General features: G+C 39.5%; 1 protein-coding gene across 2 annotated transcripts; it reads left to right on the top strand.

Annotated features, from left to right (window-relative positions):
• The first annotated feature begins 2,930 nt into the window (after positions 1 to 2,930).
• Positions 2,931 to 16,673, top strand: LOC124287724. 2 transcript variants are annotated; one of them, XM_046724259.1, is made up of 5 exons: positions 2,931 to 3,874; positions 11,698 to 11,802; positions 12,849 to 13,000; positions 14,321 to 14,648; positions 15,778 to 16,673. In XM_046724259.1, the coding sequence occupies exons 3-5, from the start codon at positions 12,856 to 12,858 to the stop codon at positions 16,016 to 16,018; spliced, it is 714 nt and encodes a 237-aa protein (XP_046580215.1). In that variant the 5' UTR covers positions 2,931 to 3,874; positions 11,698 to 11,802; positions 12,849 to 12,855; the 3' UTR covers positions 16,019 to 16,673. The 2 variants fall into 2 exon arrangements, with proteins under 2 accessions (XP_046580215.1, XP_046580216.1); XM_046724260.1 differs by lacking the exon at positions 11,698 to 11,802.
• Positions 16,674 to 17,158: the final 485 nt, after the last annotated feature.

The following is a 17,158-nucleotide window of genomic DNA, read 5'->3' as shown; positions in this document are numbered from 1 at the left end:
CATCTGTTTTGTACGTCAGTTTACAAGTGGGGCTGTATATTATAATGCCCTTTTAGCATCTAGTTGGACGGTATATTATAATGTCCTTCTAGCATCTGTTTTGTACGACAGTGGGACAAGTGCGACTGTATATTATAATGTCCTTCTAGCATTTGTTTTGTACGTCAGTTTGCAAGTGGGACGGTATATTATAATGTCCTTCTAGCATCTGTTTTGTACGTCAGTTTACAAGTGGGGCTGTATATTATAATGTCCTTCTAGCTTCTGTTTTGTACGTCAGTTTACAAGTGGGGCGGTATATTATAATGTCCTTCTAGCATCTAGTTGGACGGTATATTATAATGTCCTTTTAGCATCTAGTTGGACGGTATATTATAATGTCCTTTTAGCATCTAGTTGGACGGTATATTATAATGTCCTTCTAGCATCTGTTTTGTACGTCAGTTTACAAGTGGGGCTGTATATTATAATGCCCTTCTAGCATCTAGTTGGACGGTATATTATAATGCCCTTCTAGCATCTAGTTGGACGGTATATTATAATGCCCTTTTAGCATCTAGTTGGACGGTATATTATAATGTCCTTCTAGCATCTGTTTTGTACGTCAGTTTACAAGTGGGGCTGTATATTATAATGCCCTTCTAGCATCTAGTTGGACGGTATATTATAATGTCCTTCTAGCATCTGTTTTGTACGTCAGTTTGACAAGTGGGACGGTATATTATAATGTCCTTCTAGCATCTGTTTTGTACGTCAGTTTACAAGTGGGGCAAGTGGGACGGTATATTATAATGTCCTTCTAGCATCTGTTTTGTACGTCAGTTTACAAGTGGGACTGTATATTATAATGTCCTTCTAGCATCTGTTTTGTACGTCAGTTTACAAGTGGGACGGTATATTATAATGTCCTTCTAGCATCTGTTTTGTACGTCAGTTTACAAGTGGGGCGGTATATTATAATGTCCTTCTAGCATCTGTTTTGTACGTCAGTTTACAAGTGGGGCTGTATATTATAATGCCCTTCTAGCATCTAGTTGGACGGTATATTATAATGTCCTTCTAGCATCTGTTTTGTACGTCAGTTTACAAGTGGGACGGTATATTATAATGTCCTTCTAGCATCTGTTTTGTACGTCAGTTTACAAGTGGGACAAGCTTCTGTTTTGTACGGTATATTATAATGTCCTTCTAGCATCTGTTTTGTACGTCAGTTTACAAGTGGGACGGTATATTATAATGCCTTCTAGCATTTGTTTTGTACGTCAGTTTACAAGGACAAGTGGGACGGTATATATAATGTCCTTTCTAGCTACGCATCCGGTTCTAGCAGTTTGTTTTGTACGTATAGTTTACAAGTGGGACGGTATATTATAATGTCCTTCTAGCATCTGTTTTGTACGTCAGTTTGCAAGTGGGGCTATATATTATAAAGAACATCTAGCATCTGTTTTGTACGTCATTTACAAGTGGGAGGGTATATGATAATGTCCTTCTAGCATCTGTTTTGTACGTTGGTTTTGCAAGTGGGGCTGCATATATTTATAATGATAACCTGAATCTAGCATCTGTTTAATATCATCGTCAGTTTATCAAAAATAGTCTTGTCAAATTTATACAATGTCCTTCTAGCATCTGGACTTTAAATGTACAACAGTTTGATAACAGGTCAGAGATTGCCGTCGACGTGTATTCACTGCTGTCGGAAGGGGTTAACCATGACTGTCAAGGTGGTCGAGCACACATACACAGCAGCAAGTATATCACTAAATATATACAGCTCTGATTACTGGGTGTACAAGCAGGGGGTCACGTTTGTATATCTGTCATTAGGAGAAGCATGGCTTATCGTTGAGGTATTTGGAAGATATTGAGATTCGCAATATCATAGGAGTATTTCATGCCATAAATAATGTTGTCTTTGTTTGGGTTGGAATATGATGGCAACTTGCCATATTCGTGTACGTAGTTTGATAGAATATGAGATAATATTGTTGACTAGTTATACTCGTACGCATTCGGGATTTATATATGTTATGTTTATATCATGCAGTGTTTCAAAGTTTTAAGCCGACGTATGTGCAGTGAAACCTTTGGATTGTTCGGTTTGAAGAATTTAATGAAAGTTATGCAGCGAAGCACACAATAAGATCTTACACTTGAGTTGATGTATCGTCTGTGAAACAGGACGTGGGTATTAAGAGAATTGTTATTTTTCACGTAGTATACAATACAACTAAGGATCATAGCTATATAATATATACTGTTAGGATCCAAGGATTACGAAACAGATTCCATTTGTCGTAAAAGGCGAAACAGTGGTTCAGTGGTCACTAACAACCATCCAAAGAAACACGCGGTATTAAACTAATGATATTAATTACAGTCTTATCTGGAAATTAACTGTCGCAAACTCCAACATCGTGACATATTCTTATCACTGTGATCGTCAAAACTAAAACAAACTGTAGCAGACAGACCAGTGGACGCTGGGCATTGAGTGGCAGGCCATATGGTAACTCTCTCCATTAATCAGGCGGGGGATACTTAAAGATGCTTAACAGATGAATTATTCACGTTAACTGCCCGTCTACTATTGTACACTTAATATAACGCGCCTTAGTCGGATATGACGAAATGTTGAAGACTTGGGCTTGGCTTCGATAGCCATTCTCCGATGTCTCCGATCGATGCTTTAAATAATTCCTTTGGTCAGAAATTGATTTCTCCAAATTCCCTGCATTATCACGCCATGCTTGGTGGCCTGTCTGCGTGTCTACTATCCACGTGCTGCTTTCATGAAACTTTGAATATATCGTCCCTAAGCACGAACTGTTCGATTAAGCATACGCGTGATGTAATGGAGGACATCCTTGTTAAAGCCGGTGGACGATAGTGGAAGTCTATATCTGTTAAACACTGACGCCAGCAAGAGGCGTTAGAACTGTATCAAACATATTCTTATGTCGATATATGCGCACCCAATCGGGTGGACGAACAGCGGACGGATAAAGGTGTAGAGCCGGGGCTATAAGCTGTCACTGACGGATCGTTGTAATGATAGATTTATACTGTGGCGCTGAACGAGATCTACTGTGCCCAGTGAATAGCAGTTACCGGCCTTAGTGATCAAAACAGCGCCGCTGTTCGATCAACTTGCCTGAACGGAGCGTCTTTCAACAGTAACAATATTGAAGCGTCGAGACGTTTGTGATGACTGACTGTTACAACCAGGTGTTGAAAACATCTAAACATCATAAGCGGTGGATACTTAGATGGCAATAGAAGATATAAACTTCTCACAGGAGCGATCTGATCATTCAATTCCGCGGGTGAAGGCAATGTGTAAAGTTTATTGAAAGATATACAAACGCGGGAGACTATACACTGAAGTGTCTGACGATTCACCGTCTCAGGTGACAGTTTACATATACACATCGGTAATGAAGCAATGCCTCTTGAAGACTCGCATACAGGAGTAAACAAAGTAGTATCATTCACCGAATAACTACAGACACTGTGTGGAGCTAGCCGAATGTTATGATCTCTTCTCTATGGGAGCCACGGTGTTGATTTTCTGTCAGTGATACAACCAAACCGAGTCGGTTAATTGACATGTATATTAAAGTCCAGACTTCAAGGGATTGGATCCGTCAGGTAGAAGTAACATATTGCCACTGTGTCCATCTAGACAAACACTAGATACTCAAGTAGATTTCCGTATAATGACAGAAGGACTTCTAACAAGACGTACTAGTGACTCTGTGGGTCTGGACGTCAAATAGACGTACCGTGGAGAAAATTGGTGAAGTGGTTACACGTCACACTTGGGTAGCAAATATTGGTGAAGTAACATATGAGGATACACAAGACAAAGGTATGTACACTACATATATTGCATGTTTTGTTTTGTTGCGCCTGTTGTTTAACGCCACACATAGCAATACCCCTGTTATATGATGGAGGCACGTAAATATCGAGTCTGGAAAAGACCAGCCCAGACAGCGAGACTGACCAACCGACAGTCCTCTGTGACGACAGGCATAGGTAATTGAAGACCCGTTTCTATTGTCTATGTCCTGCTACAACACACCTGACAATGGAAGATTTATTCTAAAACACACCTGGCAATGCCAGTTTCATGCTAAAACAGAACTGACAATGACAGTGTCATGCTAAAACACACCTGACAATGACAGTTTTATGTTAAAACACACCTGACAATGACAATGTCATACTAAAGAAGAACTGACAATGACAGTGTCATGCTAAAAGACACCTGACAATGACAGTTTCATGCTAAAACAGAACTGACAATGGCAGTGTCATGCTAAAATGCACCTGACAATAACAGTTTCATGCTAAAACAGAACTGACAATGACAGTGTCATGCTAAAACACACCTGATAATGACAGTTTTATGCTAAAACACAGCCGACAATGACAGTGTCATGCTAAAACAGAACTGACAATGGCAGTGTCCTGCTAAAATACACCTGACAATGACAGTGGTATGCTAAAGTAGAACCGACAATGACAGTGTCATGCTAAAACACACCTGACAATGACAGTGTCATGCTAAAACAGAACTGACAATGACAGTGTCATGCTAAAATATACCTGACAATGACAGTGTCATGCTAAAACAGAACTGACAATGACAGTGTCATGCTAAAATACACCTGGCAATGACAGTGTCATCCAAAACAGAACTGACAATGGCAGTGTCATGCTAAAATACACCTGACAATGACAGTTTCATGCTAAAACAGAACTGACAATGACAGCGTCCTGCTAAAATACACCCGACAATGAGAGTGTCATGGTAAAACAGAACTGACAATGGCAGTTGTATGCTAAAGTAGAACTGACAATGACAGTGTCATGCTAAAACACACTGACAATGACATGTTAATGCTAAAACAGAACTGAAAATGACACAAAAACACAGCCGACAATGACAGTTTTCTGCTAAAACAGAACTGAAAATGACAGTGTCATGCTCACACTCACCTGGCATTGACAGTGCCATGCTAAAATACACCTGACAATGACAGTGGTATGCTAAAACACACCTGACAATGACAGTGTCATGCTAAAATACACCTGACAATGACAGTGTCATGCTAAAACAGAACAGACGACCCCTGAAGAACCGTGTGACTAACAGATCAGGTAGTCAGACTCACTGACTTGATGCTGTCATTGTATCCCACGTGAGTAGAACCATGCTCGGGTTGTCCATCACTGGACCAGACTTTATGCTATGCATAAACGGAATTGACAAAGACAGTTCCATACTAAAACAGAACTGACACTGATAGAGACAAGCTGAAACGGCACTGACACTGTTGGTTCCAAGATTTGTTTCATTCATGGAATAACCGTTGGTGTGTATTGATGGAGTATATTTCTTAATATTGCTTCTTAACGTTTGGCCAAACAAGAAACACACTCTGCTAAATCAGATAAAGGCCGCAATCTAAAGTTTGCAAACAGGGGAATTGATATTTTAAATTTCCGTAAAATTTTGATAACAGTTTCGCAGAATGTGTCAAAATATTTCAGATGTCAAGAAATACCAACAATATTCTATTCCTAAGCGAGCACAAATTCACCCAAATTGTTCAGTTATAGGACCGTGTTGCAGAATGTCGAATTGGCAGATTGCGATGTAAATTCGACCTCATGGGCTGCCGAGACATATAGACAGACGTACATACAGACATTATATTTAGTAAAAGGCCATTGGCCCAACATACATTCATAAATACCTATTTTGCATGAGTTTTACACAAAAACATCATATTTTTATATTTTCCTGACATTATAAAATGATAGTCATAAATTATTTATAACATTTATATTTGTTGAAGACATTATATAAACAAAGCTGTGTTGTGATAGATGATGTTTCAAATATTTATCTAGAAATTTATTCCTTACATCTAAGTAGGTTTACAATAAAGTAAAACATGCATTTCATCCTCAAATATATTAAGATTAATCTATTGCAAAAAGGATAGAATCTTAAATCATAGAGGGCATTGTTATATCTACCAGTCGCAGCGCTAGGTTTAACATTACCACATCTAAAGTTTGTCAAACAATTTCATAAATATGGGGCAATAAGTTTCAACATTTAGGAGGGGCTTGAAAAGTATATAATTAGAACACTTGTTTGTATTATGTAGGGATGAATACCAGTCTTGTGAAAGATTATCAAAGACTTTAACATTAAATAAAACTGATGAGGTAATCTACAACTGACAATGACTAAAAATCTACACCAATATTTAACTCCCCTTGACATATATGTAAGTTGAAGAGGGAATATGCCACATTCACCAAAACCATATTGTTACAAATATTTTTTGCCAATTTTTAAGAAATCTTTACATCTTATTATCAGGATTTGTTCAATGATTTTACAATGCGTGACACCCCGAATTTCTGACCCGTATCAAAGAATAGGTTTAACCACAGCATCAATTATTTTGAAAAGATCCACACATGACAAATAACCTACGCTGTTTTGGTATCTATAGACAGCCATAAGGACTTTATTGACTTGAGAAGCACTGGTAGTCTGAGAGACAGCTAGTTGGTGTTATCAATTTTATCAGAAGGCAGGAGGCATTTCGTATACACGTATCAATTAGCCCTGTCAACACCAGAAGTATATTTCTGTAACAGTATTATACCGGTCCTGTTCTGGGGCTGTGCTGCCATTAAGAAAAAAATGTATATGAATAGATGGAAGGATGGATGGATGGAGAGGCATGTAAATTATTTACAACCTGTAAACAAAATGTTAATAATGGCATTATTTATTGTCCAAAAACGACATACATAACATTGTCACATGTAATTGCAAATTGTGCAGAGGAAACCGTAGTAAGGCTGACTGACTGACTGAGTTTGGTTTTACGCCGCTTTTAGCAATATTCCAGCAACATCAGGGCGGGGGACACCAGAAATAGGATTCACACATTGTACCCATGTGGGGATTCGAACCCGGGTCTTCGGCGTGACGAGCCAACGCTTTAACCACTAGGCTAACCCCCGGCCCCCCGTAGTAAGGGATAAAGTATATATATACGGTCTATGCTATGACATACTAATCATCAGGAACGAAATATAATAGTTATTATTACATGAATTATATATTTCTTACTTAATGAAATTGATTACATAAGATACATAGCACTATATTATTAAAGAACTGGGTTTTTTTGTCAGTGATGGCAAAAGTAACTGTTCCAGTGTAATAATTGTTTGTTTGTTTTCCAAAATATCCATCTCTCTGCATCCTTGAACTTACAAACAAAAAGCAAAAATAAAAGCAGCAAAATATTTTGCAAGCTGATTATTAGTGAGTTTCATCAGCTCTCTAGGGCTTCGAAAATATTGACTTTCTGTCGGGTTATGTATGGGCAGTCCATTGGAATGTAACAGATTAGAGGAAACACATCACTGATACAATCTGCCCTCAGAATGTCAGAGAGCTAAACCAGTGCTACTGAGGATTGCCATGTAAACATTTTCACAATCTCGATTACGTTGCTGTCTACAAATGAAAGTATAATTGCAAATTGAATTTGTGACAATTTATTAATAAGTTTGGAGTAAACTGACAAGCATTGACAAGCATTAACAAGCATTTCTACGAGAGCTGTAAAAAAGAAAGACTAATCTCTAAGATGAGTAAGTTAAGATATTTATTGCACAGTATACCTTGAAGGGACAGTGGCAATTTCCTATAAACTACACATATACATGTAATATATAGTAATAATATATTTGTAGAAACTTCAGGTATTCTGGCATAAATATTGATTTGTAGTTCTTTTTAAACCGGTGATTCCAGAGGTATAAATGATAACTGGGAAGAGCCATTAATGGCATATTCTAAACAGTAAACCGTATTTACAGAAGTGGCAAGTGCACTTAATCTCCAGACTCCAGACTCCAGACCCCACTCCGAGGCTCCACTCCAAGACTCCACTCCATATTTTACAGCATGCCCATAAGCCCTGCTAGTAGACGCAGCAAATGTCGGCTTGACACCATCCAAATTGGAGAGGCGTTAGTTCCTATCTCTACCAGCGTGAAGGACCTTGGCATAGTTATAGACTCAACCCTTGACTTGAACAAACAAGTCAGCCAGTTGTCTCGATCTTGTCACCTACAGCTAAGAAACATTAGGAAAATTAGAGCATGTCTGACAAAGATGCTACGAAAACACTGGTCCTTTCATTAATAATTTCAAGGATGGATTATTGCAATAGCCTCCTAGCCGGTTCTCAAATAAATGTCAGCAGAAGATTGCAACCAATCCAGAACAAAGCAGCCAGATTTGTTTCAATCTCCCAAAAATCAGACCATATCACGCCGATCCTCAAAGAACTTCCTTGGCTTCCTGTTCAACAGAGAGTCAATTTTAAACTTCTCTGTCCAGCTTATCAGTCTCATTCTCATATTGCTCCATCTTATCTCTGTGAACTCCTCCAGCCCAGCATTCCATCCAGATAGCTCCGCTGACAATCTCAACAGCTATTCAGTGTGCCTGAAGTCAAACTGTGTACTTATGGACAACGGGATTTTTCCCATTCTGCAGCTTATCAGTGGAACATTCTCCCTCAAGAACTACGTACTTCTCCAGCCTACTCTTCGTTCCGTACGACTCACTTGTTCCATCAAACATTCGTCTGAACACTCCTTTTCCTTCTTAGCGCTTTGTAGCAAGATATTCATCCTGGAATGGCGCTATATAAGTGGACTATTACTTTTACTAGTTTGACAGTTTGTCCATACCAGCCTAGGAATGAACACAACACCCAAATACCTGTAGTATGAAACAATTTCCAGCCTTTCACCAAGAAGAAACCACTTTTCATAATTTCTGGGACATATAATCACGGAGTAACTTCTCCATTGTTGACAACAGCAACCTTCGTCAGATATTCAAATATGGGTCTAAGTATAATTACAACCTCGTTCCAACTGGGATTAAAACATTAATATCAGCATGGGAGCTATCGAAGCATATTCCAAAAATGGTCAGAAGAGAAGAGGAACCCATAGAATGCGTTGAGTGGGTTAACTCAGTGCGTGATGCTGTCATTGATAGAACGCACACACTGACAAAGAGGAAACAGAATTGGAATAGAACCATTCTGTCCAAGCCAGCTGTCATTCAATATCTGTAGTTGTTCTAGGCATCAAATAACATAACTATTATGTTATGTTAAAAGCATAATTTAAAAAAAATAGTTGATCTAACAGCTGTGTATACGTGACAATCAAGTATTTGAACTGAAGAAGAAATCTGTTAAAACCATCCATCGGTGCTATCAACGATTGGCCTGACTCTAAAACCCGAAGACATGTCCATTCCTCTTTCGTACTGGATGTCCATTCCTCTTTCGTACTGGATACATAAAATGCGTAAGAGAGAGCTATATTGCAAGACCATAATCCTTAATATTACCAAAGAAGGACTTTCTTTATATTCACAGAAGGTATTTGATACCAGCGGAATTAATATCATGTGGACTCTAAAACAAAAACCAAAGGAATTGCTTGAATTTGTATAATCTCAGAAACGGACCGAGTTTAGTTTTGTCAAAACATTTGATCTTTCAACGTTCTACATCACTATCCCACATGATAAACATAAGGAAAAACTCAATTTCTTGATCCATGGGGCATTTATATATACGTGGTTAACAAAGATATACCTACATATCTATCTTCAGAGGTTCAGGGCAATTTGTCAAAAATGAGAGAAAATGTCATTTGAAGTTTAATGATAGGACAATATGTGAAGTGTTGGACTTCCTCATTGAAAACAAAATTTGGGGTCATCCCCATGGCATTGTTCTCCCCGTCCTTACGGATCTGTTTCTTTATGCATATGAATCGAAGTTTCTGCTTGGGTTGGCAAAAATCGAAACAAGCTAATTAAACCAAGAAGTTTAACGTACATATTCCAACAGCTCAAGCCTTTACATTGCACAACTTCTGAGGTACAATCAAGAATGCTGTTTTAGAATAACGTCATACTACTCTTGCCCAGACATTGTTCGTTCAAGGTTACAACATTGAAGGCCTCGGTAAAGCTTTCAAACAGTTTTATGGTAGATATGTGCAGAACCTTTCAAGCTTTTATGCATCACTGACAAAACAGCAAATCCCTATTTTAGGTACACAGTTGACAGTCCTTTGCACATGTTTATGACGAACGCCAACACCTGGTATCAAAACTGTTGGATAGTGGTTCGTGCTCTGTCATCGTATGTCATGGTGTCAAGCCCTGGATTGTCTGGCCCAGGCTGAATTGTTTACAGACTGCGTCGTACATCTGTAATACTGCTGAATGCGGCGTCAAACAAACATACACATGACATTGTCAGAATTGTAGTTCAGCTATATACTCTACTAAACTGAGGAACTTGACCACTACATTATTGGTAGTTGTGAGCGGGCAAATTCGTTTCAGCTTCTTGTGCCATACACAATGGCGTGTATGGTGTTTCAACATGGTCTTAGCGACCCACAAAATATGATTGTGGTTATAAGGCCTGAAACAGACCAATCGCGTGCAGCGAGTCACATGATTAGTCGGGTGTGAAGCAGGATGGGGAACAGTGTTGTGTTTCATTTGGAAGGAGAAGCGTAATGGTTTGGCGGCCATTTTGTGCCAATGGTTGACCTGAATTGATTGCCGTCCAGGGAAATCTTACTGCCATAGTGTGTCGTGACCAGATTTTGACCCCAATCCTGCCATCCGTGCAGCTACATACAGCTCCATGTACTGGCATACTGGCATTCCAACATCTTCTGTTTCAACTGTTTCGTGAAGTTGGCTTTGTGTGTGTGTGTGTGTGTGTGTGTGTGTGTGTGTGTGTGTGTGTGTGTGTGTGTGTGTGTGTGTGTGTGTGTGTGTGTGTGTGTGTGTGTGTGTGTGTGTGTGTGTGTGTGTGTGTGTGTGTGTGTGTGTGTGTGTGTGTGTGTGTGTGTGTGTGTGTGTGTGTTGTAGTGATGGGTAGTGGGGGTGGGGGTCAATGCAATCATGCAACGATCTACATTTCATTGTCTGTATTGGATCACTATGATACACAGCCATTTTCACAATGCCTTACATACTACTTCTATTCTTAGATTCCATTCAATATGTGTCATGGGTTGTTTTAGTTGTTTGAGTATTGTTTAACTACTTTTCGGACGTACATAAAAGTGACCATCCGTTTTGATTATCATAACAAATATATTCCCAAAGCATATGAGCCTTTTTGGCGATTCTGGTTATTCCCTAAACGTGTGTCTATGACTCATGTGGTGATGACACCGGGTAGTGGCGAAAAACTCATCGTATCCTGCTCCATGGATAATGTGGAGTTCAAATACCTAATGAACATTTGATATTATTCTTTGTACCCTTGAATTATGTTTTAAATTTTAAGTCACTATCATAGTTTCTCTTCTCCACGAATCACGCTCAATAACACGACAACCGAGTTTGTACACGAGAAGCGGGTGGTGCTAATTTCAACTGCCTATCCCGCAGTGCATATTTTACCGGTAGCGGTTATGTTGTCTCCCCGCCGGGGCTGTATTCCGTGACGGTGAAGGCAGTGTTGTGGCAAGCGGGACCTAGTTACTGCCAAGTGTTGCTTGTCTATACATTATTTACAGTGTCCTACTGGTGTATGAGCCACACTCTGGAGCGGAAGTCAGCAGGGAACATACTCAATACATTCTTTTGATGCTTACGTAACGGTTCTTACATCTCAAGTGTATGTAAGTATCTGGGTGGGGTCTTTATTTCCTCCTGTTCACATGATTATGTTTGTGTTGACACGAATGGAAAGTGTTGTATTTATCTCCATTGTCTGTTTACACTGTTGAAGTTTATCATGATTAAGTATTTCATTTGAAAAGGAAAGGTCTAAATACATACAAGGAAGTCTCACTCATCAGGCTTGTTTCGATTCTTAACAGGCCAACGTGATATTGCTACAATGGGTTATGAGTGTGAACAAGACTCTCTCACTCAAGACTAGCTAGGAAATGATTTTATTGCTAGGCGCAGATAAACGATATATCGGATATGCAAAATATGAAACAAAGTGCCAAACCATCTATAACAAGGAATTAAAAGTTACTCACTAACAACACATATGCGCCCGGTGTAATCCCATTTCTGAAGCGTCAGATGAAAATAATGAAAATGTATTTTTCTGTCACATTAAGGTTAAGTTAATATCCAATGTAAACGCATAATCAATTAAATACACTCAAATAGACATAAACAAATACGATAGATTCACGATTATACATTATTAATAATATAAAATATACGATCCCACCACCCCACATCACGTCTTAACATATTATACTACAAACAAAAAGTATGGGAACACCCTAAGATTTGATAGTCATATATAAACCTAAACGTGGTGGGGTTATTTATACTCTAAGATAAATGCAATTTTTTGTGTGCTTAATGGGCACTAAAACGACATGTTGGAGCATGCAGTGTCGCTGTTTTTCACAATGTTTCATTTCACTCAAACTCAACGAATATTGAATCAGTTGCTTCACTGCATTTTCCAACATGTTGTTTATAGTGCCCATTAAGCACACAAAAATTGCATTTATCTTAGAGTATAAATAACCCCACCACGTTTAGGTTTATATATGACTATCAAATTTTAGGGTGTTTTCATACTTTTTGTTTGTAGTATATATAAACTGAAGTAATATACCAGTAAATAAATGTTGTCTCCAGCTATTGTTTTGCAACAAACACTGTAGTCGGTACTGTAATAAGATACATCTTGCAGATTAGCCATGAGTGGAATAAGCGTCGTGACACAGACAATGATTACTCCCCGACGATTCACGTGTTGGACCGGAAGAGAGCAGTTGAAGCCTGCTGTACAAGACCTCAGTGGTCAGCTGAGACCACCTACAAGAAGTCTGTCCAGTTCTTCCGGTAAGTGACGTTAATAATATTGCAATGTTACTTAATACTATCGTGTATATGTATGGATATTCGTATGTACGACGAGTTGAATGGTTTATAGGTTAGCAGAAGTAGACACAGACGGGAGGAAGCTGCTCAGCTAACACAGACTGTTTTCGCAACGTTGTGGGAAGATTGTAGATTGGTAACGTCATGACACAACGTTGTCACAACGTAATTCGTACTACGTCATTTTATAACGTTATACAACGTAATAGAGACGTTGCAGATTTACGTTGAGGAAACTTTATGCTTTGAACTCGTCGCAACGTTGTAATAACGTTTCTAATAAGTTGGTGTCACGATCGAGTTTTCTGTAAAACTTTTCGCTTAGAGATTCTTCCTTCCCTATTCAGCTACAGCTTCAGAAAACTCACGACCAAAAACAACATGCAAATTGACGAATAAACATTGAAATGAATATCTGCGTTGTTTCTTATGTACTATTCACTACTGTGAAAACTATTCAACTATTAGCGTTAAGTAGAACGTTAAGACAATGTAGAATACGTTAATATCAAATAACTTTAACCTTGTGGCGACGTAAAAATGACGTATCACAACGTCAGGCCACAACGTTGTGACAACGTTAGTGGGAGTCCACAGAATAACGTTGTCACAATGGAACACAACGTTGTGACAACATGAAATTGTTAGAGGGGAGGGCACCACAGTCTAGTGGACAGTTTGGGGGTAGGTCTAGACACGATAACTTTTGACTGATGCGAAACTTAGACATCCTTTATGTTATATATAACTTGGACATCCTTTCTGTTATATGGGGGAAGTCTATGCGGGGGCCTTTTACATTTTATTGAATCGTATCCTATATGTCACTACAATATTGATATTTCCTTACCAAGTCATTGCGATTACGTAAAGGCGGTTGTTTCTTAACACCATATATTTTCAATAATTAATAAATTAATTAACAATCACTCTTATTTGAATTCTAATTATTGACGCCTTTAACATTTACAAATGTTGAAATGACTTGAACACACTAGGTTGAACACACACTCCCTTCATTAACGTTTTTTTTGTATGAGGGGCAGTGGGGTAGCCTAGTGGTTAAAGCGTTCGCTCGTCACGCCGAAGACTCGGGTTCGATTCCCCATATGGGTACAATATGTGAAGCCCATTTCTGGTGTCCCCCGCCGTGATACTGCTGGACTATTGCTACAAGCGGCGTAAAACTAAACTCACTCACTTACACTCACTGTTTGCAGGAGGTCATTTAAAGTTTTCTATAATTTTCACATCAACGTGTGTACAACCTTGTTTCCACAGATGAAGATGGGAACGGTAATTACCTCTCCTTTGGCCCGCAAGGTTTTCTGAGTGAGCGACACAATGCTCTCACGTGTCGGCCTTTCCTCACACAGCGTCAGACATCGAGGAGTGCAGGGATGAACACACAAAGGGGAGATAACTGTATACATCGCCAAACCGTGCAAAGAAGTGCACGTCTCAGGTCTCGTTTAAGTTATACGAGATCTCGCAGCGCAGACCAGATGCTGAACACAGTAGCCAATAAAACCTACGACAGCGAGGAACTGTTGTCACTTCAAGTGGCAAAATCAGTGGATAGGTCCCGTGACTCCATGCAAGGACATATGTATGTAGACTACTATGATATATATACTTTTTTATAAAAACAGTACTTAACTGTTCAGCTGAACTGCACCCGTTATATATTCGTCACTCTGCATACTGATTATGTTTCAATGTTTAAGACACATGTTCAGTATACCAAAATGCTTCACAAATCACAAACTATATAGTAGTGACATTTCACAATATTTTTTACCTTATTTTCATTAATCTTGTCAATAGCAGGGAATCAAAACAAATCACTCGATTGCTTATTACAGTGTTCATGAAAGAAAATTCTTCTTGTCAAACATGGCTGTAATAAAGCAGTCATAGACAAGAGCATAGATTTATTATTTGATTTGTCAAGATTGTCTCTTTCAAATAATATCAAGGAACAAGACACATTGTAAAACAGTGGAGGAAGAGTTAGTGAGTGAGTATGGTTTTACGCGGCTTATAGCAATAATCCAGCAATATCACAACGGGGGACACCAGAAGTGGCTTCACACATTGTACCCATGTGGGGAATCGAACCCAGGTCTTCGGAGTGACGGGCGAGCGCTTTAACCACTAGGTTACCCCACCGCCCTCCGGAAGAAGAAACACCATTTGTTTCGTAGCATGCATGCACCCTGACTTAGTTGAACTAACAGTAGAGCTGAGGTATTTTCATCTTACGCTCATTGCATTCAATGCTGTTATTTTGATGACGTGTTCATCTGATTCAGTGGCGGTGGGGTAGCCTAGTGGTTATAACGTTCGCTCGTCACGCCGTAGACCCGGGTTCGATTCCCCACATGGGTACAATGTGTGAAGCCCATTTCTGGTGCCCCCGCTGTGATATTGCTGGAATATTGCTATACTCGGCGTGAAACTAAACTCACTCACTCACTCAATCATCTGGTTCAATGATACCCTCTCCAAACCAGAGCATTGGGCGTGCATATAAGTCCTCAGTCGTGGAGCCCCAGCATCCCGTTTAACCCTAGAGTTTCAGTAACGAGGTTACATTTGTTTGTTATTTATACACACCGTTCTGCTGTACAAAGATGTGTCTCGCAAATCCACGTGCGATCTCAAATATCTGGTGTTGTGAATTATGTTGAGAGTATGTGTTTGTGTCATTCACCTGCATCATACTTTGACCCCAGGTACACCTTACCTTCGTCAAGGATGTCCCAGCGTGATATCGTAGTTCAACCCCGGCCAGCCACAACCACCGGCCGATACTTCGACTCTGCCAATGGGCTCCGCTGTAGGAACATGCACCAGAACAGGAGGCCTCAGACAGCAGGGTCCTGGCTTGCTTCGGGCCTCAAGATACAACGAATCAAACTTCAATCAAAAAACGATTTTGGTCTGAAACTGGAAGCCAGTGTGAAGGAAAGGTAGATGTGACAGTCCATGCGACGTGTGATACAAAGAAACACTGGCCAAGTGTTTGGAATTGAGAAAGGGGTTCAGGAAGACATATAGAATCCAAAGTTTAAAGGTGATAAATGTTGACATGACAGTCGCTGTGATATGTGCGTGGTACCTGGACCCCTCCCGTGTCGAGAGGTGTTCCTAGCTATCAGTCTGGTAAAGATGACCTCTCGAAGAACTATACTATTTGAGAAGGCGATGGTTCTTTTAACCAAGGCATACATGGTTGCTTCATGGAGCATGTGGTAACAGAATAAACGGGAAAATGAAGTGTGGTGTTAGAGGGCTTTGGATTTGGAAGGACGAGTAGGGGGAACCAGAGGTTAAATGCTTGGTGTGGTAGTCTTGCGAAGGATGAGGAAACAGCCTTCATCCTGAATGTAAATACATGATGTACATTGATCTCGCCATGCCAGTATTCGGTTTGTTTCAGGATGAACTGTTCGTATTGAGATATATCTGAGCCGTGGGTTAGTTTTTCCGTAGTTAGCCCAGCTTTTATCTTTGAATTTTAAATCTGAACATTATTTTTTATATTTGTGCATTTTGCTTTACTGTTTAACTGAGTATCGATGTGTTCATAACTTCATATCATAAGTCGTGTCATTTTTTCACAATTTAAGACTTACTCACACATTCACAACTTGCTGATGAAACACGCACACTTCCGCTAATGTAAGAAATACAGTTGATAATATGTGATCAAACATTGCATGCAAGTGAGTGAATGGTTGATATCTCACCTCGCAATGCTGCAACTAAATGACGCGCCCCTCTATGGACCAAGGTCTGGACAAATTTAGTTGTTGCTGCATAACCCACGCCATTCGAGGAACGCCACACAATCGGCATAGTTTATTGTACCAAGGGGTTGACCATGAAGACACCATTATAACCAGGCTCAAGTCAAGTATGCTGCTATTGTGCCTGAAACATTACTTGTCATCTGCAGCAACCGTTATTGACGTAAAAGGAGAATCTGTACCTGTGACTGACAAGGATACATTAATAATACACGTATATTTCAATCAGCGGGAACGTTGTAACTTATGTACAGATTTAGATCAAACTCGCCAATATTATATCAAATCTACATAGTGATCAGTG

The sequence above is a fragment of the Haliotis rubra genome, unplaced genomic scaffold (assembly GCF_003918875.1).
Source record: "Haliotis rubra isolate DU_JTF1 unplaced genomic scaffold, ASM391887v1 Scf405, whole genome shotgun sequence".
NCBI classification, from domain to species: Eukaryota; Metazoa; Mollusca; class Gastropoda; order Lepetellida; family Haliotidae; genus Haliotis; species Haliotis rubra.
This window is presented reverse-complemented; position numbering and strand designations above follow the sequence as displayed.

Coding starts and splice junctions, on each gene's coding strand:
- LOC124287724 (XM_046724260.1), top strand. CDS start 12,856: ATGAGTGGAATAAGCGTCGTGACACAGACAATGATTACTCCCCGACGA. Junction 13,001..14,320: donor AAGTCTGTCCAGTTCTTCCG/GTAAGTGACGTT, acceptor TTGTTTCCACAG/ATGAAGATGGGAACGGTAAT. Junction 14,649..15,777: donor GACTCCATGCAAGGACATAT/GTATGTAGACTA, acceptor CTTTGACCCCAG/GTACACCTTACCTTCGTCAA.